At 36.2% G+C, this 22247-nt stretch overlaps 1 protein-coding gene across 2 annotated transcripts in view; it reads left to right on the top strand.

Annotated features, from left to right (window-relative positions):
- Positions 1-22247, top strand: part of DNER (delta/notch like EGF repeat containing) — a gene marked incomplete at both ends in the record, with an annotated part of 120718 nt that overhangs the window by 72191 nt on the left and 26280 nt on the right. For both annotated transcript variants that reach the window (XM_083363165.1, XM_083363166.1), the window contains 4 exons: positions 113-258; positions 10541-10694; positions 15288-15401; positions 21006-21230. In XM_083363165.1, coding sequence (XP_083219291.1) covers positions 113-258; positions 10541-10694; positions 15288-15401; positions 21006-21230 — 639 coding nt within the window. The remainder of the gene's footprint in view (positions 1-112; positions 259-10540; positions 10695-15287; positions 15402-21005; positions 21231-22247) is intronic.

A 22247-nucleotide genomic window follows, 5' to 3' on the forward strand; every position in this document is an offset into this window, starting at 1 on the left:
GCAGTTTAAATGGGATTTAGGTGAGAAGTATTAACTGCCTTCCTATCTCTGCCATTTTAAATTCCCTTTTAAGGCATATTTTTAACAGTAATATATTTGTTCTTTTTTCCAGGTTTTGTGAATGATTCTGTTTCCAAATGCATTGTGCCATTACGCTTGACAGTCATAGTAAAAGTCAGCATGTGTTTGCCTGGAGGAATCCAGTCTGATGGCTTTCAGTGTTCTGGGAAAGGCAAATGTATTACAAGAGCATCTGAGGTAAGAAAAAAGATAGTAATAGCAGAAGGAATGTGGAGAAAGGGTGGAGGGATATCAATATCCCATTCTTGACTTGTTCATCTAAGGCTGATTGAGACAAAACAAAAAATTGCAAGGATCAATTGCTAGAGAAGAAGCATGATTTGGGAAAAACCAGTGAAGGACAAGTGTTAAGAGTAGGTGTATGGAGAAAATTGGTAGTTGGTAAGAAATATGACACATTCATGAGACATTGATTGATGAGCTGAAAAGCTGCATATCTCCTCTGTGGGAGGTGTCTCATTAGAAGAGCTTTGCTCTATCTTCAAAGCCAGCATTTGATTAGCGCTCTGCAGCTTTTTAGAGATATTCTGGCATCCAATTCAGATTCCTGAAAAAACCAATATGGTACCAGAGATGTCCAAAAGTTGTATTAAAGTATAAATATAAATCAAATCAGATATAATATTTGTCCTGGCTCTACCCACTATTCTTTAGAGCAGGGCTCTTGGTGAATCAGCTCTCACCTTAGTAAATTCTGCATCCCAAGTTGTTGCATGAAATTTCTCTCAACTGCTTTCCAATATTTTCCCTTCTGATTTGCATGAGCTTTGGAAGTGGCTGATTAGTTGTTGCTTTGCAGCCCTCCCATTTCTATTTGGATTACATTGCTAATTATTATTTAATAACATTATATTCCATGAAGCAGAAAGAATTAAGTATTTGCCTTATATGATATTATCCATACTGATGTGGAAACTGTCTATACCCTTAGAAAATGAAAGTGTTTGCCAGGAGAAATTGTAGCATTTGATTTGCCAAAAAACAGTCAACAAAAGAAATAATTATGTCTTCAAGAAGAATAATGAATCTCTCTACTTTAGGACGTGTACCACATGATTAAGAACTGTAGTTCTCTATTTCTATAGTTTCAGTATTGTTTATGAGTGTTCTCTTTTCTTGCACTTCCTATTTTTATTGAAAGCTTGCTGAAAAAAAAACGTTTTGTCCTTTCATAGCTTATTCACCAGATGCATAAAAGATGGTGAATAATCAAACCTTGCTATTTTGATTCTTGGAAGGTGTTTTATGTGTGACGTGTTGCAATTATTGTTTGGCATGTTTCAGCCAAATACATTTAATCTCCCAGACAGCTTGAGGCATTGAACTGGGAAAGAGTGTAGTAAAGTCTGAGCTTTTCTTAATTGTGAGTTAGTTTGCTTCAGGTAGAATTCCTAACGCAGAAAGAGAATACAGTTTTTGAGGTTCTTTCAATGACCTCATCAATTTTGAAATGAGATATTTAGCAATTGCTTAGCTTTTAATGTCAACATATATAGAGGAGCTCCAAATCTATGAAATCTGCAACAGTTGAGTAGTAAGTGCAGAAGATAGTGCCAGATTCATTGTATGGACCTTTGCTATTCTTCCAGTTCCCCTTCTGTGAATACTTTATTTCATATTATAAATCAGTGTTGATCTGTTCTGTTATTTGTGATTCTGGATGTTGTTCTCTCCAGAGAACAGCATTTGTTTCAAATATCCTGTTCTTGTTGGACTTGATCTGTAATAACAGATCATTATTTTTTTTGTCTTCAATCTCTGCACACTTGCCACAAGTAAAACCCCCTTCCTTCCAGTAGTTTCTGCAGCTGCTGGCCCTGGTTGCTCAGCCAACAGTCCTGAGTTTTGTAGCCCATTTTTCATTAGATGTCCAGTAACTCAAACACCTAGTGCAATCCTTATTGACCCAGGCAATAACTGAGCCAGAATGGGTTTCTGTAATTTATATCTGACCATACTTTTTATGGGAGAGACACTCTTTGTCTGATTCCTCTGGTGAAGCCTGTCCAGTATGGTTGAACCTCTGACATAGCTCTCATCTTCCTCAAAATACATAAGCCCCATAACCATGTCAAGGTAGTGCCTCTTATTTTATCTTTTAGTGCATCTTGTTTTTCTGAAATTAATATTTATAATAAAAAGTAAGAGGTTATGTGAATATATAGGATGCTATGTTTTTCATAATGTTTCCCTAGATAGCAGTCTAATTATTGATCTAAGATAACCTGAATTCAAAAATCAATTGATAATTTGTCAGGAGAATGTTTTAAGGGAAAGTGACAGTGTGCGTTCTTCTGGACTTGCGTACACTGTTTTGTCTCTAGCAGATATCTGTGCTCTTGAAAATATATATGTCAAATGTCTCCTAAAGCCTGTTCTACCAAATTTACATCCTAAAAATAGATCAGCCAAGGTATTGCTAGCAAAAGCTGTTATAAATATGCACTTGGAAATTCCATGCAACTGTTTTGAATCAACAGGTTGAGCTTGCAAATAAGCATATGTGTTTACAGATGATCTACTCTTTCACTAGCAAAAGCTTCTGCTGAATGTTTACTAAAACGAGGCTATCCTTTTGAGTTTTGTACTTTTGTATTTTTTTCTGCAAAAGTTTATTTTTTTTATATTCCTTAAATGGCCAATTGGAATTTAAGCCAAGAAAATTTGATTCAAAGCTAGAATGAATAGTAGTTTAATCAGCTTAATTAGACATGAATGTTTTATGACACTCTTTTTTCACCTACAATGAGACAGGCCCACAATGCCTTGGTAATTTTCCTACTCATAATCAGTTAGCAATATTGAATATCCTATCTAAATTAGCTATTAGTATTAGGATTCCTTTTTCCAGTTCTTTTTAGATAATTCTTTAATGGCGTGGTCTTTGAAGTTTTCCTTAGGTCGTTCATAAATGTCTCTGCTTATAACACATATGTTTTAGTGTGTAAAGCACATTATCAAAAAGGATAATTTAGAAGACATTTTGCGATAAATAGGCATAAAAGTTTAAACAAAAGTGCCAGGACAAGGATAATGCTAATGCAGCTCAAGGTTTTTTGAATACATAGTCATATATTTTGTCATACAAATTAATCATTCAATATAAATAATTGGGCATTCTGAGTTAATAAAGAGTTGAAAATAGTAAAGCAAAGAAGAGTCAAATTACTTTCTTTAATCAAAATTGCATTATGAAGGAAATCACGTGTATTATACTGCTTGGTTTGTAACGTCTAAAAGAAAATGGAACCACTTACAAGAATGCTTTTAAAAGTTGCAAGAAATATATTTAATCTTGAACATTACCCTATGCCTTGTTATAAATATCTCTTAATATACTACTCATTAGATTGATTCCCACTTTTTGGAAAACCATTTTGCTTGTATGTTTGCAACACTGATGTAGCAGATGTGTATTTAATATAACATGAGATTCCCGAGAAATAAAGGTTAGCATAATTAAGCATTTTGGCTAAAGAGATGCCTGAACACTCCAGCTTTCATTATGGTTATTTTTAACAGTAAGATATCAGTTGAACTGAATATTAAGGCAACTTTCTCCATTAGGAAGTTACATACTTTCTCTGCACACCTAGCGGACCCTAGAATAAGTAACATTATCATAAGGGCTTGAACTTGACAAAGCTTTTAATCTGACAGTTTCTTTTCAGGATCTTGAATTGCTGGATTTCTTCAGTATCAGACAGTTTTACAGGAAGCATTAGAGAACATAAAAATGGAAAGGTGAATGTTTCAAACGACTGGCATAAGTAATGTAGAGCAATGTTGGGCATGCTAAAGGAGGCCTAATGAGCATAATCACAGATCATCTTGATTTCAGAAGAGAAGAAATTAATCAGGGATATTATGATATAAATGAAATTCAAATATTGAGGCTGAGTATAAAGGGAGAATGTTAATATGTGTTAACATTTATGTGTCATTCTGACAACAGGACAATTGGGATAACTTGAGAGTTTTTTAGCTGATTACAAGTTTAGCTTAGGTACATCAGCCCACAAGTATACATTAATTATTTGTGGGAATCTTAATGCTAGAATCAGCCCATGTTTGAAACTATTGCACTTAAAGGATAAAAAAATTTTTTAAAAAATGAATGTCATTTTCCTTTTGGGCCATATGTCTCATGATAAGACACAGAATAAGTGCACACTAGAAGTATTTAAATTAATGTACCAATTACAAATGTCAGTTTACATGGATCACAATGGGATCAATCTGTGGGTTCTTATATATCAATCAGCCATGGAGATAGAGCTGTTGTTGATTATATATTCATAAATATTCACACATTGATCCCATTAGTGTACTGCTTAATATTATAGATACACTAGAGAGTGTTAAATTATCACTTGTCTTGGACTTATGTGTATATGTGAAAATAATGTAGCACAAGAGAGTCATAATATAGAAAGCATAACAAAGAATCAGAAACAATTAAAGTGGACATTCCCCTTGGCAGAAGCTGAAAGATCAATCCTGTACAGTCGAACAGCACTACAGCACATGGTTACACTTATTCAAAAACCAGAAAATCCAAATGTCATTTACAAGGATGTGGTTGGTAATGACTGAAACCAGAATCTTGTGCTTTAACCACAAATGTATATGTGAAGACAAAAGAAACTGGCTAGACTATTAAGATAAACAGAGGAAGATAAATCATTAGACAGGGTACAGGCAATGACAGATAAACTCTGAAAATATCAAGCACTAAAAAGTAGGAACAAATAAGATTACTATAAAAGCCAGTGGTGAGAAGTAAGGCTGTCATGTTTACAAAATAATGCTATAAAATTTTATAAACTAGTTTCCCAAGGGCAAAGAAAAATAAATGTAGTAATAGAAACACATATTTCACCTGAGGTTTGGATAGCTTATTTTAAAAAGAAATTTGAGGATATTAAAATAATACTTAATGGGTACAATTTATTACAATTGTCATTAAGATGTCCCCAAGTAACTGCTACAGAAATTAAGAGAATAATTTCACAACAGATAGTTGTCAATGTCCCAGGAGACTATATGTTATCACAAAATTTTTTAAAGGCATTCCCTCCTATGCATACTCCCTTGTTTATTTATATCAATGGTCCTGGGCAAATCCCTTGGAAAAATAGTGCAGTAATTCCAATATTAAAAAAGGAGATTCCACAAATCCTGCTAACTTTCACTCCAAAATAGAGTGTAAATAGAGTGTAAGCTATATGCAACATATATTTTAAACAAATTCGTTGTGCAGATACAACATAAATTAGAACAGAGGAACAGCAGGCTTCAGAAAGGTCCGTATATTACTGTATGCAGATGACATGGTACTCATATCAACAACATTAATTGGAATGAGAAGAATCCTGGCAGAATTTCAAATTTATTTTTAGGAAAGAATGCCTAACGGATAAATTATTCTAAAACCAATATAGTAGTATTTACTAAAAGATCCAAGAGACATAATGAACACTAGATGATAAGGAGATAGAACAACTGAGATCATTGAAGTATTTGAGTATCCAGATTACTGAAACACTATCGTGGAAAATAGAGCATCAACAAAAACAATGGCCATGAGATTAATGAAAGTACAGAACACAGAATGGCCATTGTTTTTGTTGATGCTCTATTTTCCATGACAGTGTTTCAGTAAACCGGATACCCTAATTAATGTGGTGTGTGAAGACTAGTTTCCTATAATGTAAGATTATTGTTTTACCCTTATTGATGGAAGACCAACATCTAATCTCAACATTGCTGCTGTATACATGAGGAAATGCTAAGACTGATTTCATTAATTTATTTTGGAACACTTCTAATTCTTCTAATTTAAAATGGTATAGGGTCTCCTGCTTAAACAGGGGACTGGACTAGAAAATCTCCAAGGTCCCTTCCAACTGCTTAAACAGGAGACCCTATACCATTTTAGATAAATGTTTGTTCAATCCCTTTTTAAAAGCCTCCAGATTTCTGATTTCAGTAAACTAGAAGAATTAGAAGTGTTCCTAAATAAATTAATGAGATCAATCTTAGCATCCCCTCATGTATACAGCAGCAATGTTGAGATTAGATGTGGGCCTTCGATCAATTAGGGTAAAACAATAATTTTGTATTATAGGAGACTAGTCTTCATGCACAACACTTATTTGGCAAAAAAATACCTCCATGATCAATTTAACAATAATAGATGGGTGAATTTGTTTCTAAAACCATTCTCACAATTATTGCTACACCGTGAACTGTTGAATGACATAAGTTATCATACACTATTGAGGGACTGCGTGTTTCTTTAAAGATTTTAGACAAGATGGATAGCTTAAGTTAGTTAAGTGATATCAATTTTTTAAAGAGGCACAAAGAATGTCGTATTATTTACAGTCTTTTACATCCCATTCCCTGAAACAAGTTTTCACAGAACTTTGCTTTCAAACAATACAACAGCCTATTGGATGGAAAGCCAGAATATTTGACCTATTATTATAATGTAAACTATATCAGGAACCTAGATCTAGATTCATTGGAAGTTTGTTTATCCAACTGAATCAATCTACTTTAGTATTAAAAAAATCTTTTCCTTGTCTGATGTAAATGAACATGGAACAAAGCCAATTTATTGCTTGTAATTTAATGCTGTTAATATTAGAAGAGATGTATTGAACTGATATGGATTGTTGTAATTTTATTTAAACTTTTCTAAAACCTGTTGTTCGAAAGCATGCAAATGTGAGTAGATAAATAGATACCATTTCTGTGGGAAGATAACACCACTCTGTGATATCACGCTGGCCACATGACTGCAGAAATGTCTTTAGATAGCACTGGTTCAATGGCCTTGAAACGTAAATGAGTACTGCCCCCTATAGTCGGCAACGACAAGTGGAGGGACTCCTTTTTTTAATAGTTGCAAATAAATAAAAATAATATAGAGCAGTGTTGGACAATTTCTTTTCTCTGCTATTCCTGGAAGGAACAGAATGCAAATATTAAGCAAAACATTTCCTAAGCAGTAAAAGATTAATAGCTTCTGAAGCATCTGCACTTTGTTTGGACAAATTAAAGAGGGTAATCATTTGCATTAATAGAAATTAATTGTGGGTCTTCTGAGGAGCTACTTTGTTGAAGGCTTATCCAAAAGGTTTGCCTTGAATTAGGTGCATTTCAAGAGATTTTTAGCTCTCTCCTTTTCTAGGCATCTTCTCATTATTTCTACACAGACAAATAATAGCAAGTTAAATAGCTTTAGAAGCAATATTTAGTTATTGTTAGAAACTGCTTGTAAAGATTTAAATAATGATTATGACAATTTCTAGCAATTTTACTTCTGTGTTATTCAGATAAATGAGTACATGTAGCCAAAAATGTAACTCCATGATGAAAGAAAAATGGCCATGGAATACTTAATAACAGCTAATGAGACCTAATCATCTTTGCATAACAACTTGTCAAAATCCCAGTGCTATTATCTATCTGCACTTCTTATCTTCAAGCACTGAGACATTTTTCATTGCCAATATTTTCTCAAGAATAAATTGTTCTTTTGATTTTAAAACAAATGGTTATTATATATTATCTTTTAGCATAGTCATCAGCCTCCCCTTACTGCTACTAGTACAACTATAGAACTGCAAGCCAGAATAAATTATTGAACTTTAATTTCTTCATTGCTGTTCTCTGATATTTATGACACTTTAATTGATGTATTTCTATGCCATATAATAAAAGTAGCAAAGAAACAGTAGCAAAATATAGTTTAGTCACAAAAAAGTCCTTTTGGGTATATTTATTCTCAGTGCTTTTTTTGTAAAAGGTGCCAGAACTCACACATGTCATACAACCCGCCTTGCCTACCCTACAAGGTTCCATCCAAAAAAGGTGCCGGAACTCCGTTCTGAGCATTCTAAATTCAGGATTAGTCCCGTTAATAGTTGTTTAGAGATCTACATTACTTTTTGATTACTGTTTTCTATCATTTTTGTTTTTTAAAAACATGCTGGGGAAAAAGTCTGTATTTATAACTTGCTAAAATATTCATGATTTCATAATGTTTATCCTTCATGCATGCTTTTAAAAATGCATATGCACCTTATGTATACTTTTCTTTGGAGGGGCAGGAAAAAGAACAAGGAACGATGCAATCAGATTTTCTGAGGTAATGGACTCAAGTGACAAAAAAAGCCCTGTTTATTCTTATTTAGGATAAGCTTTCATTCTAAGCATATAAGACCAGAAGATGAACTAATGTTTACTTAGTCACTGACCATGATGCGGTGCAGTTAAAATAATTAGGCAGTGGATAAACAATAGTTTAGTATCAGTCTAAGCTACTTTGTGAACATTTATAACATTTATGTACCATCAATTCTTACCTTTGAGTATAAAGGAATGGAATTAGTTCCTGTTCTAGGCTATAATTACTTGGTGTTTTTACATATGAACCCCACATACACTACATATTTTATTTGTATTATTGGGATAATAATGATATCTTAAGAAAAATAATAATTATTTATATGATCTAAAGAAAAAACAGTATATTTACGTAGAACATTTGTGTTTACTATTAACAAAAACTACTGGAAATGAAGAGGTCAAGATCCTGTGGGACTGTAAAATAAAAAGTAATAGAACACACCATATGATGATAATGATGATTTATAATTACAGAAAGAAAAATTTGGTTAATAGATATAGAAATACCATGAAATAGTATTTGAAAAACAAATAACAAAACCATAACAATATATTATGATTTACAAACGAGTTGAAAGATTCTGGAAGAAAAAGTCAACTATAATAGTAATAGTAGATGGAGCTATTGGAGCCATACTAAAGGTATTGATCAATATTTGGATGTTTTTAATGTATTGTACCTTCCACCACAAGTTTTCAAAAACCCATTTTTTTGCAAGAAAATTCCAACATACCACAATGATAATTCCTTGGCCTCTGGTTAGAATTCAAATTTAAAAAAATCCCACTCTATGATATAAAAATAATAATTTCTTATAGTGGAATCTTTGAAAAATTATGTGGTGAAGATCCTGATAGATGATAACCCTATGTAAATGTGCAAAAGTTACAGTACAATTTTAAGAGGTTAAATTCAGGATTAGTCCCGTTAATAGTTGTTTAGAGATCTACATTACTTTTTGATTACTGTTTTCTATCATTTTTGTTTTTTAAAAACATGCTGGGAAAAAAGTCTGTATTTATAACTTGCTAAAATATTCATGATTTCATAATGTTTATCCTTCATGCATGCTTTTAAAAATGCATATGCACCTGACGTATACTTTTCTTTGGAGGGGGAGGAAAAAGAACAAGGAACGATGCAATCAGATTTTCTGAGGTAATGGACTCCGTTCTGTTGGATTGTGTTATTATATCAATACCAGTCAGTCATTGTGTCTCAGCCCTGGGAAGCAGAAAAGGGCAAACCATTTCTGAAACCTTGCCAAAAAAACCTTGCCAAGGACTTCTCCAGTGAGTCTCCAGGAGTCAACATTGACTTGAAGGGACAAAAATGAATAAGAAAAATGAAATGATTTTGTAGTAGTAGAATTTGCTAGCTTTTACAACTAGTCAGCCTGACAGTGCATATAATGAAGGCATTCACAGTTTCATTAGTTTGGATTACAGTAGCTATATGCTGTAATTATTACCAGGATTCTACAAATTTTCAAGAAAGGTGCAATATCTGGGAGTACAAATAGCCACCCCTCTGTTCAATTTAAGCAGCTACTTATTTTTCAAACATGCTCTTTCCAAAGCTACTCCAGTGGGACTCTCCGCATGTATGAAATCTATTAATCATAAAGCTCTATGGATATAAGTGTATGGAATTAGATCGAAGATAGATGATGGATGGATGGATGGATGGATGGATGGATAGATAGAGATAGATAGATAGATAGATAGATAGATAGATAGATAGATAGATAGAAAGATGATACTGTTTACTACGCATGTATACATAAACGAATTCAGCATATATATTCACACGTGTTCAAGTGATATCCAGATGCATTCAGACATTTACAAAGAAAAAATGCATGTCACTTTGTTAAAACTGTACTGATTAAATATGTAACATAAACTATTGTATGCTACCTAAATGTTTACACTATATCTACAATAATACTTGTGCTGTGTGGTTGCAAATTCAGATTTTAAAAAAGCAAATTGAGACAAATGTTCCAGTCAGAGGAGGGATAAAAAATTTCTGACTCTCAAAGGGGTGCTTACTGTATATGTAAACAACTTTTTCTTGCAAAAATGTGTGTCCTTTATTTCTTGTCCTTACCCTTCTTGCTCTTGTTCCTTAATCTTATTTCGTTGTTTGCCATAATTATGCTTTGCTTTAAGAATATTTTACATAATCAGGAACGTGCTTTAAAAAGAAGCTTGGAGATTTCATTGTAAAGTAGTATGGATTTTTTTGTTCTAGGCAACATTTTTCTGTGACTGTGACAATGAATACCTGGGTGTTTTCTGTGAAGAATTTAATGCCTGTCAAAGCAACCCTTGTCAGAATAATGGAACTTGCATGGATATGGCAGAAAAACATGTTGGAAAAAATGTCTCCTGTACTTGTCTTCCTGGTACGTTTTGAATCATGTATCATTTGTATAGTGCCTCTGCTTTGCTTAGGAGAGCAGAGCATCTCTTGATACTGAAGGGATAAGGAAGCTAACAGAAGAACTAGATATACGTTTATATGAGGATCCCTGATACAAAAAAAGACAAATGTATGTGTGTGTGTGTGTGTGTTTGTGTGTGTGTACATATACATACATACAAAACACACAAAATTCTGTCAAAACCCAACTCGTCCACATTTTTAACCTAGGGGCCAACTCCAGCTAAAACTAATCTCAGAAACTGATTACGTTGTGTATGTGCACATGACATATTGAATCCTGGCAAGTCAGTCTCAAAGATGCTTTTTCAAGCATTACTGTTTATACAGAGGCTCTCTGGCACAAGGGAGACACTTCCACTCAAGAAGGCGTCATGGATTCTCTTGGAGTCCGTTCCTGCTAGAATTGCAAATGTTTGATACATGCTGTAATTATAGGAACCAGTGGGTTCTGCACACATTCTCCTGTTATACCTTAATTATTTGTCAATCACATTCTGCTTATTTTCTGTAGATAGGTAGACATTCTATCCATTTAATATAATACAAAAGGGAAACTGACATTAAATTAGTCACTTGGTAGTAATCTTAAGAGTGGGGGTACTTGCAGGCCTCATCCAAGCTTGATAGGAAGACTATATGTTAGTCTTGGTGTAATTTGTGCACTGTTTCATGCGCTAGTATATTTCTGTGACAGGTCTGGATGTGCCATTCAACTAAAAGTTTTTGTGAAAAAAGTAATAAAAGCACTTCATTTGTACAAGTTCGCTTAGTTCCTCTATCCATAGAAAGTATCAACTACAATAATTTACATCTATGCAATATACCGTAATACAGCGCTGGATGGGGCATGCAGATGTTTTGAGTAGCTGGAAGGGTGATTTCAGGCAATAGATTCCAGCCTCTCCAGAGTGTTTTAATATGTTTCAGTTTAAGTGTTAGAAAAACTGCAAGAGTGTTTGATGGAGCTGCACAAAACATGGCCTGCAGAGCCAAATAGTAGGATTGTATAAGCTGTCATTAATTTGATGGATGAGACATTACACAACACATCTTAGGGTGTATTCTATATTTTATATTGATTCTGATTATGTTTATTATGTGTTTAATGGCAATTGTACATTGTTTGCTTCTATTTGGGGGGGAAGGTTTATAATTAAATCACATACAACATTGTAATTACTGGAAATAGAAAGTAACAGATACAGTACATATCACTGATGCATGTTGTTTAGCAGTTTCAATTAATTCCTAGTTTCTTGGGAAAATAAGTACGTAGTTCCAGAAGCACAGTTTCCTTACAAAAGCTTGAATGTGTATTACATCTGCATTAGCCTACATAACAGAATGAGATCAGCAGGCAAGAAAATGGGGTCAGGTGGAACTGCATAGATACTGTAAAACCGATGATCTATTCAGTTCATGTCTGTCTCAGTCTCTCCTCTTTTCTTTTTAAAGGGAGAGAAAGAGACTTCAGATTTGCCCACATATAGCAAAATTGAGTTATATAGCAAACTGTGACTTTCAGTGCTATAGAATTTCTGACACTCTGGCCAGTATAATAACTTGGTAGGAATGATGAATTTTGAAGTCCATCAACATACCGAGGTTGACAATTTTATATCCCTATATGAAAATAATTGAAGAAACTCCCATGTCTTTTCTCATAATACACCAATTCTTCTGTTATGCTAGAAGTATTGAATTGCGTTTTTATATATTTGATGGATAAATTGGAATAAATTGGTCTGCTTAAGTTGAAAATTGTATAGTACAGTACCCTCTTCTTTTTTTATACAACATATAAATTTTTCAAATCTGAATTCTGTTTAAGTACTGCAAACAGGAAGATGTTATCTTTTAATGTATACATATTTCTTGTATTCAGTACAAATACAACATTTAGAAATATTCTTATCAAGAAATAGAAAAATACACGCATACACACACACACACAAATAGACACACATGCACAGAATTTAATAATGCCAGAAATTATATTAGCTAGAAAGCCTGTTTGATTAAAAAAATGTCCTGCAATTAATTGTAAAGTAGAATTACGTGAATAACATGTACTGTCAAGGTCAAAGCAAGTGAAAAACCATATTAACTTAGCAAGAAGAAGTAACAGTTTGGCCAACACATTGTATGAGTCTTAAAAATGGAAAAGAACTGTTAGCTGTACTGCAAACATTGTTATAAAGAAATTATATCTTTAATTGGAATGCTGATGGTACTAGGTTTGTTATCAGCCAGGCTTGGATTAGAACCCTGGCTTTAAAAGAAACAAAAGACAACTACTATTCTAAGCAACATTTCCAGGCCTGGATGTTCTCACTACTTGAAAACTTTAACCTCATTATATATTACAAGTATCCAGGGCTTTTTTTCTAAAAAAAAAAAAAAGGTGCCGGAACTCAGAGGTGCTGTCACTGGGAACTATGCTGGTGTCTGTAAGAACCCCCTCTTGCTACAGCATCGCCACCTGTCCTTTGCACCCCCGCCCCTGCGGCTTGGAGCCACAGGCCACAGGGATTCTCCTCCCCACAGCCACCGTGGGGATTCCCCTCCCTGCAGTTGCCATGCCACAGCCCATGCTGAGCCCCCACCCGGAGTTGCTCCGAACCCCGACCCAGAGCTGTGTTCCTTGTGGCAGTGGTCTCCAGCACTGAACAGCTGACAGCTTCCGGCACCGTCCCTGACACCAGCTGAAGATGCCCCAGCCACGGAGCGCTGCATCGGGCCGCTCGGCGTCTCCAGCACCAAACAGCTGATGGCCTCTGGCCCCGGCACTCGTTCACTTACTGCCCCGTCGCTTCCAAACGCAGTAAGTGAGCGAGCAAGTGGCATTTGGAAGCATTTAGAAGCGACGGTGCAGTGAGTGAATGAGCAAATGGCATTTGGAAGCAATGGGGCAGTAAGTGAGCAAGTGAGCAAGAGGCCTTTGAAAGAGACGGAGTGAGTGGGGGAGAGACGGAACGAGGTGCCTTTGAAAGAGACGAAGGAATGTGACTGCAGGCTTTTGTGAGCAAAGTGTGAGTGAGTGGGGGGGGCTTTTGCGAGCGAAGGGTGAGAGAAAAAGAGAAAAGTGAGGGGAGAAGGGAAAAAGAAGAGGCACTGACTTCTGACTTCCTCTGTTGCAGGAGTAGAAGGAAGCATTAACATTGAACCTCAACTTTTTACTTTTCTGTAACATTATAAACTAGCCATTTCTATAATAGCATTTTCAAAATTGAAGACATTATGGGTGAGTGAGTGAGAGAGAGAAAGAGATGAGATTCTTAACTAAAATGTACAGTTAACTTTATCAGGAAGTACACAGAAGATTTATCCCTTTTCTCCCCAGTTGTGATGCAGACTAAAAAAAATCCTGTGTGTCGCTAAGAGGCTTATATAAAAAAAAGTTTCCATCGGAGCCTATAGGAAGTTTAAAAGAACATGTTAAGGTATTTTTATACAGTTCATAGCTGCAGAGAAGGCTTTCCAGCACAGTGATTTTAGGAAAATTAAGACATCCTGCTTACATAAACCTGTAATTAACAAACAAAGAGCTAAAGATACAGCTGTTTGGACTCATTTACAAGTAGTCCTTCATTTACGACCACAACTGAACCCAAAATTTCTGTTGCTAAGTGAAACATTTGTTAAGTGAGTTTTGCCCCATTTTACGACCTTTCTTGCCACATTTATTAAGTGAATCACTGCAGGTGTTAAGTTAGTAACATGGTTGTTAAATCAGTCTGGCTTCCCCATTGGCTGTGCTTGTCAGAAGGTCACAAAAGATGATCACATGACTCAGGACACTGCAACGTCATAAATATGAGTCAGTTGCCAAGCATCTGAATTTTGATCAAGTAATCATAGGGCTATTTCAATGGTCATAAGTGTGAAAAACGGTCATAAGTCACTTTTTCAGTGCTATTGGAACTTTGAATGGTCACTAAATGAATGGTTGTAAGTTAAAAAAAGGTGCCGGGATGCCGTTCTGAGCGTTCTATGAGAAAAAAAGCCCTGCAAGTATCACTTTTCACCCAGCGTCAGTGTTGAAGCATGTTGTAGATTGTGTTTGATTATTTGAAAGAAAGGTAATATACATAGAACTAGACCTTAGGGTAAATTATACTTGATTTCAAAGTAAAGAACTATGAAAATGAAGTGGCAACATATATGTTAGGAAATTTAATTAGTTAGCACTTTCTATACCATTGCCATTGTTATACCAGTGTTATTTACGTTTTCACTGATTAGGAATTATATTTGTACAGACTTTAGTATCAAGGTAAGTGCTTCAGTTTAAGATTAGATATATAATCTACTAACGTATCATATTTTTTACATTAGCAATTGTCACATGCAATATGCACTACATATCATAGTTACATATTGACTTAATTTTAATTTGAATGGAAGTATGGTCAATTCTTTGTGATTACAACAAACTCTCTAATATAGGAACACTGTTTTGGATGCTATTATAATATGCAAGTGACCCATCTATTAATACAATGTATTTTCTTTCCCATATGTTTTTTTAAATGATTTTATTATGCTGAAGGATATACTGGGAGAATGTGTCAGTCAGAGATTGACTATTGCACTCAGCAGCCTTGCCAGAATGGAGGGACTTGCTATTCCAGTACCAGTGGATTCAATTGTCAATGTTCAGCAGGTAAGCAGTAAGTTTCAGTAATACTTAAGAAAGTACATATTTTTATAAGGATGTTTCTCTCTTGCCAATATAAGTAGATAAAGCAATAGCACTTAGGCTTGTATGCCATTCACAGTGCTTTACAGCCCTCTCTAAGTGGTTTACAGAATCAGCATATTGCCCCCAACAATCTGGGTCCTCATTTTACCGACTTTAGAAGGCTGAGTCAACCTTGAGCCAGTAAGAATTGAACTGCTAAACTCCAGGCAGCCAACAATCAGCAGAAGTAGCCTGCAGTACTGCATTCTGACCACTGCGCCACCCTGGCTCACATACTGTATACGCATATGTGTGAATACAGATCAGAATCCTCTATACAATTATAAGGAATTCTTGTCGTCTTGCTGATGCCCCAGCTCGTGGATCATTTGGCAAAAATCTTTATGTCGCCTTCAGTATGGAGAAAGGCATTCCTTCTCCCTGCACAAAAAAAGATACTGTCAATTACCAAGTGGGAACATTGTGAGAATAATAATCACTCCACAGTGGTGGATTCAGCCAGTTCACACCAGTTCGGCAGAACCAATACCTAATTTTATATTGGGTTCAGTGAACCATTTATGATTAATCTGCGCAAGCCGCCCCTGCTGCCTCCTTCTGCCACCCTGGTATCTCTCCACCAGCCCTCCTTTGCCGCCACTGCACTTTTTTGCACACTTTTTTGCACTTTGCTGCCCTGCATCGGCTGTCTTCCTTCCCCGTTCTGGAAATGGCAGCCCCGTTTTCTGCTGCTTTCCTGCTGACAGAAGAGAGGAAAGGAAGGATGCTTCATACGGAAGGATGCTAAGCTCTGGGAAAACTACGCCAGCTGAAGCTGGGCGAGAAAGGCCAGGCTCCCCTCCCCCGATGGTTCTGCACAGCCCTTGAGAAGTGGATCCGCTTCCTGCAGGGTTGGCCTCCGCACCCACTTCGGATGGCAAACAGAAGAGCTTTGCTCTTTTTCTCCAGGAGGCCCTTTGAAATCGTCCCTTCCCCCCTCATTTTCTGCCTTAAAATCCAGAGCAGACACGTTTTCCTCCTGATCATCTGAGGATAAGGTAGCTACCGGTATGATTTTTTTTTCTGTTCTGGATTTTAAGGCAGAAAAGCGAAGGGGTGGGATGGGGGCAATGTCAAAGGGCTTCGAGGAAAAGAGCAAAGCTCTTCTGTTTGCCATCCAAAGTGGGTGCTGAAGCCAACCATACAGGAAGTAGATCCACTTCTCAAGGGCTTTGCTGAGCCATCAGGGAAGGGAAGTCTGGCTTTTCTCACCCAGCTCCAGCTGGAGAAGTTTTCCTGGAGCTTAGCATTCTTCCGTACGAAGCATCCTTCCTTTCTTCCCTTCTACTGGAAGGAAAGTGGCAGAAAACAGGGCTGCCATTTCCAGAACGGAGAAAGGAGAGGCTGGCCGATGCAGGGCAGCAAGAAAGTGTAGACCAGCAGAAGGAAGGAAGGAAGGAAGGAAGACTTAAGGAGGCCTGGGGAGGCAAAGGAAGCTACTGTAAGGCACCTTTCTCCCTATCTCCCTTTCTTGGCTGGGGAGAAGGCAGCCCACAAGCAGGTGCATGGTGACAGAGGGATACCAGGGATGGCCGAGGGAGCTGGCAGGGGAGGCTTATGCCTCCCAGTCACGGCGCAAGCAATGGAAGAATCGGAGGAGGAGTTGGTGGCTGCCACCAGGAAGGTAATCTGCGGGGTGAAGCAGGGGTGGCAGGGGTGGCTGGAACTGAAGAAAGCCCCTCCAGCAGCAGATATGGCTGATGCGCAGTGGTGGTAGAGCCTTTCGCTGTCACTCTCCCTGGCTCCAAAACAGTGGAGGGAGACTGTTTAAGGTCCATCCTCCATAGCATGGCCATCCAGCTCAGGAGGAGAGTGAAAGGGAAGAGGCGGGTGGGCAGCTGGGTTATTGAATCGGCCAGGGGGAGATCACCGAGCAGCGAGTGGTCTGGATGCAGGGGCCCTGAAGTAAGCAGGTACGGGACCCGTGGGGCAGTTCCCACCTCCCTAGCTTGGTTTTTGTGCATGCACCTCTTAAAGGGTTCTGTGATTTCAGAGAGAACCGATTGTTAAATTATTTAAATTCCACCACTGGTTTCATCTACAGACAAAAAGTCGTTAGGCAGAGGCAAATACAGCATAGCTCTTGTTATCATGTAGCTATGGGAATATCATGGGAGCTAATTTGGCATTTGATGTGAATGCTCCAACACTGGAAGTTGGACAGCCATTTGTCCAAAATGGTATAGGGTTTCCTGCCTGAGCAGGGGGTTGTTTTTATGTGTTGCTGTGTAAGCAGTTATTTAGGTAGTGTGCTGCAATAAATAATGAGTGAGTGTTCTCATGGCTAAAAGGGACTGTATAAGTGTATCTATTAAAATTCTTCCATTGACTTTTGTTTATAGAGCTATCAATGTTTCAGAAAATGTTGTATATTGATTTTTATTTGTTGTAGCTTGCATCTGGTTTGAAATAGCTTTTATATAAATTGATTTACTCCTAAATATAGATACATCTACTAAATAACAATTTTATATTAGGATTCTGTAGGCTGAGAATTCTGGAAGTTTAAATCCAGCATATCTAAAAAGGTCTTGTTGAGGAAAACTGCTGAATGCTGACAAAGTATATTTGCAATAGCATACTGTAACACTAGTGTTCTACCTGTCTTTAGACTGAACCCAGTGGTGGGATTCAAATATGTTAACAACCGGTTCTCTGTGTGGATGCCGCTTCCAGAAGCTCATTCTGGGCCTGGGCAACAAAAAATTAGCTACCAGTTCAGCAGAACTGGTGCAAACTGGCTGAATCCGATCACTGACAGAACCTCTATACTATAATCAGTAACCCATTTACCAATTGTGCTACAGTTTATGAATGGAACAACCCCAGTAACTCAAATAGAGAATTTTAGGTATTTTTTGGCTCTTCCCAAGAAATATATAAACAGTAACAATGAATAGTGAGACACTAAAACTGAACCTAAACTAACTGGTTTTCTTAAAGCATCCTATCAAAATCTGTGTCTAAAATATATGAAAAAAAGGATGGATGAGTTCTCATAATGAATTGGGATTTTTATCCTAGATTTGATAGGCGATATGATATGATATGATATTTAGACATTAAATATCTTTGTACTTAGCCAAAGTTGAACTGGATGACTGATACTCAGAATAAATACATGAATTTGTGCATTTTATTTACAGTGCTTATATCCTGCCCATTTCCATGGATTCTAAGCATCTTATAGTATAAGCATGAAATATTTCAGGGGACCCCCAATTCCTGCAATATAATCATATATAAAAATACACATCAACAGAAACTATAGAGGGGATCAGAAATACCATTGACTAAAACAAGAAAGGAACACAACTCCCCTAAAACAAAAATTTCTTGCATGTATTTGGACTTGAAGCTCTTCATGTAAATGTCACTTAAAATATTAGAGAATTGTATTTGTTGCCAGTTATTTGCTGTACCAAAATGGAATGCCTAGTAGGTTATTTGACAACTAGTAGTCATCTTCAGAGTCATTAACAATGTACATGTTTTCTAGAAAAAATGAAGCATGTGAGTTTGCATGAAAATAACATATTCACTGATCAGATTAATCAGGCCCCTCTTTTTTTCCTTCTTTTAATCAAGATATACGGGTCAAACATAGTACTTTCCCTCTCTACCAGTATGAATTTTAGATCTTTTGACTCTTTCATCCACTTCTGTTATCCAAAAAAACAGCATGGTGGCTAGTGGTGAAAATGCTCATCTCCCTTTGGAAGGTTAAGAGTTGAATCCTAGGTTGTGGCAGATGTTTCTCTTCCAGGGCACAAAGAAAGAATATCTGCTGTGAACTCTGCGTGTTGTCAGGAAACACATCTGGCTAGTAAATGTGCATCCCAACTCTACCCTGAATTAAGGGGTTACAGGGTCATAAAAAGAGAGTTTTTATTGTGTTATCCAGAAAAAAAACCTAAGTTCTACTGAGATTTTCATGTTTGGGGCAATTGCTTAATTGGAACATAAAATTCATGACCAGAAACAATAATAAACAAGAGCATTCTTAGAGCATGAAAAATGTATATCATAAACCTAAGATCATTAGGTTATAAGCCACTATTTTGAGCCAGAGGAAAAGTGGAAAGTAAAATTTTGAAGCAATTAAATTAGAAAAGATACAGAGGGATACTAAAATAGTATGATAAATAATCCATGTTTCATATTAAGCAACTCCTGCTTACAGATTTCTGTAATTCCTGTTGAGTACTTTTTTCAACTGTATAACATATTGATGAGAATAGCTGGATTTCATTCAGCTTTCTTTTTTGACTTTCATCATTCTGTGTCACTTTCCAGCTGACTGAGACTGAAGCTTTGAACCTAACTTATGTTTTAAAATTGTTTTCGGCCTATCATACAACTGATGGCACAAACCATAATAAATATGGTTGAGGCACTGTATGGAACAATTAATAGATTAAAAGGGAGTTAGAAGGAAGAAATATATCTGGGACTATCACTGGTTTTGATTCTTTGCAGAATGTTGTTTGTGGTAGCAGACGTATGCTGCTATAAAGGATAACTTGAGGATTTCCCTAGAATTTATAATACTCCTATATAATTTTATATAGAGAAGGTGGGGATGTGTTCTACCTATGTGCATGTTATTCTTCATGTCACTCCAGTCCTTTTAATCTATTTTCCCATATCAAGATGGCTAATCATCCACTTCATATTTCCCTAACTTCTAAAATCCTCTGGTGCTTAATCAAACCAGGTCCAAAAATTTCCCAGAATTCCCTGCAGGAATTAAATATGTAAAGGATATTCCATTTAGATGATGTAGTAACTACGAATTTATAACCTGTTAAGGCAGCTGAATATTACAATTTATTTTTGCTTATTACTGTTTGACCATCTCATTATTTCAAACAACTAGCATCTGGTTTAAATGAAAAAATTCTTCGTTACCATTTCTACTATAACTTGTGTCAACTACTCTTAGCTCGTCTTGATATGAAATGGTAAACTTATTTTATAACATTAAGAAACAGTGGAATGGTATGAATTTAACTGATTGTTGCTTTCATGTATGTATTTCTCATGACCATAGAACAATATGGTATGACATATTTCCAAAAAAATCTTTCTTTACCAGAGGTACAAAATATTTTGGGTGTTCAGCAATATAATATCAATCCATAGTGCCAAATATTAGTATCGCAATGTGTATCAGTTTGTGTTTTAAGATAAATTTTATTCAGAACATTCTGCTTAAATATCTGTAAGACAAATGACGTAGGAGATGAGCAGGTTTAGCTGGAGAGTGGGGTTAAACTTGTAATTAGTTTGGCATCATTGCACAGCCACAAGAGTTCTGAATTCCCCCCCCCCCGAATTCTATTGACTCTTATCTAACACTAATTTAGCTTGGGCTGCTAGTTGCTCAGGTTCTTGTGTATAGATGGCAAGAATAAACATTTAGTGCTTTGAATTCAACTGCTGTTCCTGATTATTTGCACCTGACAAATAATTGCTTGGAATTTGGAGACCGCCTACAAATCAGGTCCATTTGTATCTTTTTAGGATTCCTGGGACCAACTTGTGCAGACAAAGTCGATTATTGTGCTTCATTTCCTTGTCAGAACAATGGGACCTGTTATCCAGATCGATTCTCCTATTCTTGCAGCTGCAGTCCAGGTTTTACAGGACCTACCTGTGCCCACCTGATTGACTTCTGTGCTCTGAATCCTTGTGCTCATGGCAGTTGTCGCAGTGTTGGAACAAGTTATAAATGTCTCTGTATTCCGGGTATGTAAGTCCTTGTCATTTTCTTTCATATCTTCTTTGCTGTTAGCAATATCTAATTAAAAATATTTTTATTTTCCTGTTTTAATATATGCGTGCTGACAAGCTGTTATTGTCTATTAACTTCGATAACATTTATTCAGTCTGGGTTTAATGAAAGAAATAGATTGAGCACTTGGACATGCAAATTACTCTCAGTATGGTATATTCTTTGTCTGAAAGATTTATTTATAACTGTAGGCAAGCTTTATTTGTCAAAGGAGTTAAAAACACCTGAATCAAGTGATCACAGATGTACATTAAATTATGTTCACAGAAAATTTAATCACATTTTGTATTATCTTTGCCTTACATAAAATCCATGGACCTGTAGGTTTTATGAACAAGTAATTTAGCATGATAGTTGGATCCTGATATAACTAGTTGAACCTCATTGAATTTTAGTGCAAGCTAACTTTATTTAGCTTTTTATCTAATTTCTGATAACTTAGGCTACATTCAAACATAAAATTCCTCTCATCTTGTAGCATTCTCTTTAGCATTTACTCAGCATCCCCCTTAATTTGTCCTACCTTTCTCAATTTCTCTTCTATTGCCAGCCTCTGCATTCAGTTTTCTAAACAGATTATTGCAAGCAAGGCCATGAGCATTCTGTACACTTAGACACGTCCCTTTAAAGACAGAATTAGATTTGAAATCTAGAAACATCAAAATGTTCCTATTCATTGGCTTTGTTCAGAACTGCAACCAGAAATTCTATAAATATTGTGCTGACATTGAGAAAAGGAGGAGTATATCTGGACTCAAACAATTAACAGAAGAAATCATTGCTGGTTTATAAAAGAAATAGACTCATAGCCCCTTGTGCCAGCAGACTGGGAGAAAGAAATTCAGAAGCTTTAGAAGAGGCCTTGCTTTAATGAACTCACTAACTGGAGGGTTCTATTTCAACCCTCAAGATTCTGTCTTTCACCCCTACTTCTTGTCATTAAACTCATAAAAGTCTGTGTGAGGTTTGCT

This window comes from Vipera ursinii (genome assembly GCF_947247035.1).
Source record: "Vipera ursinii genome assembly, chromosome: 5".
NCBI lineage: Eukaryota > Metazoa > Chordata > Lepidosauria > Squamata > Viperidae > Vipera > Vipera ursinii.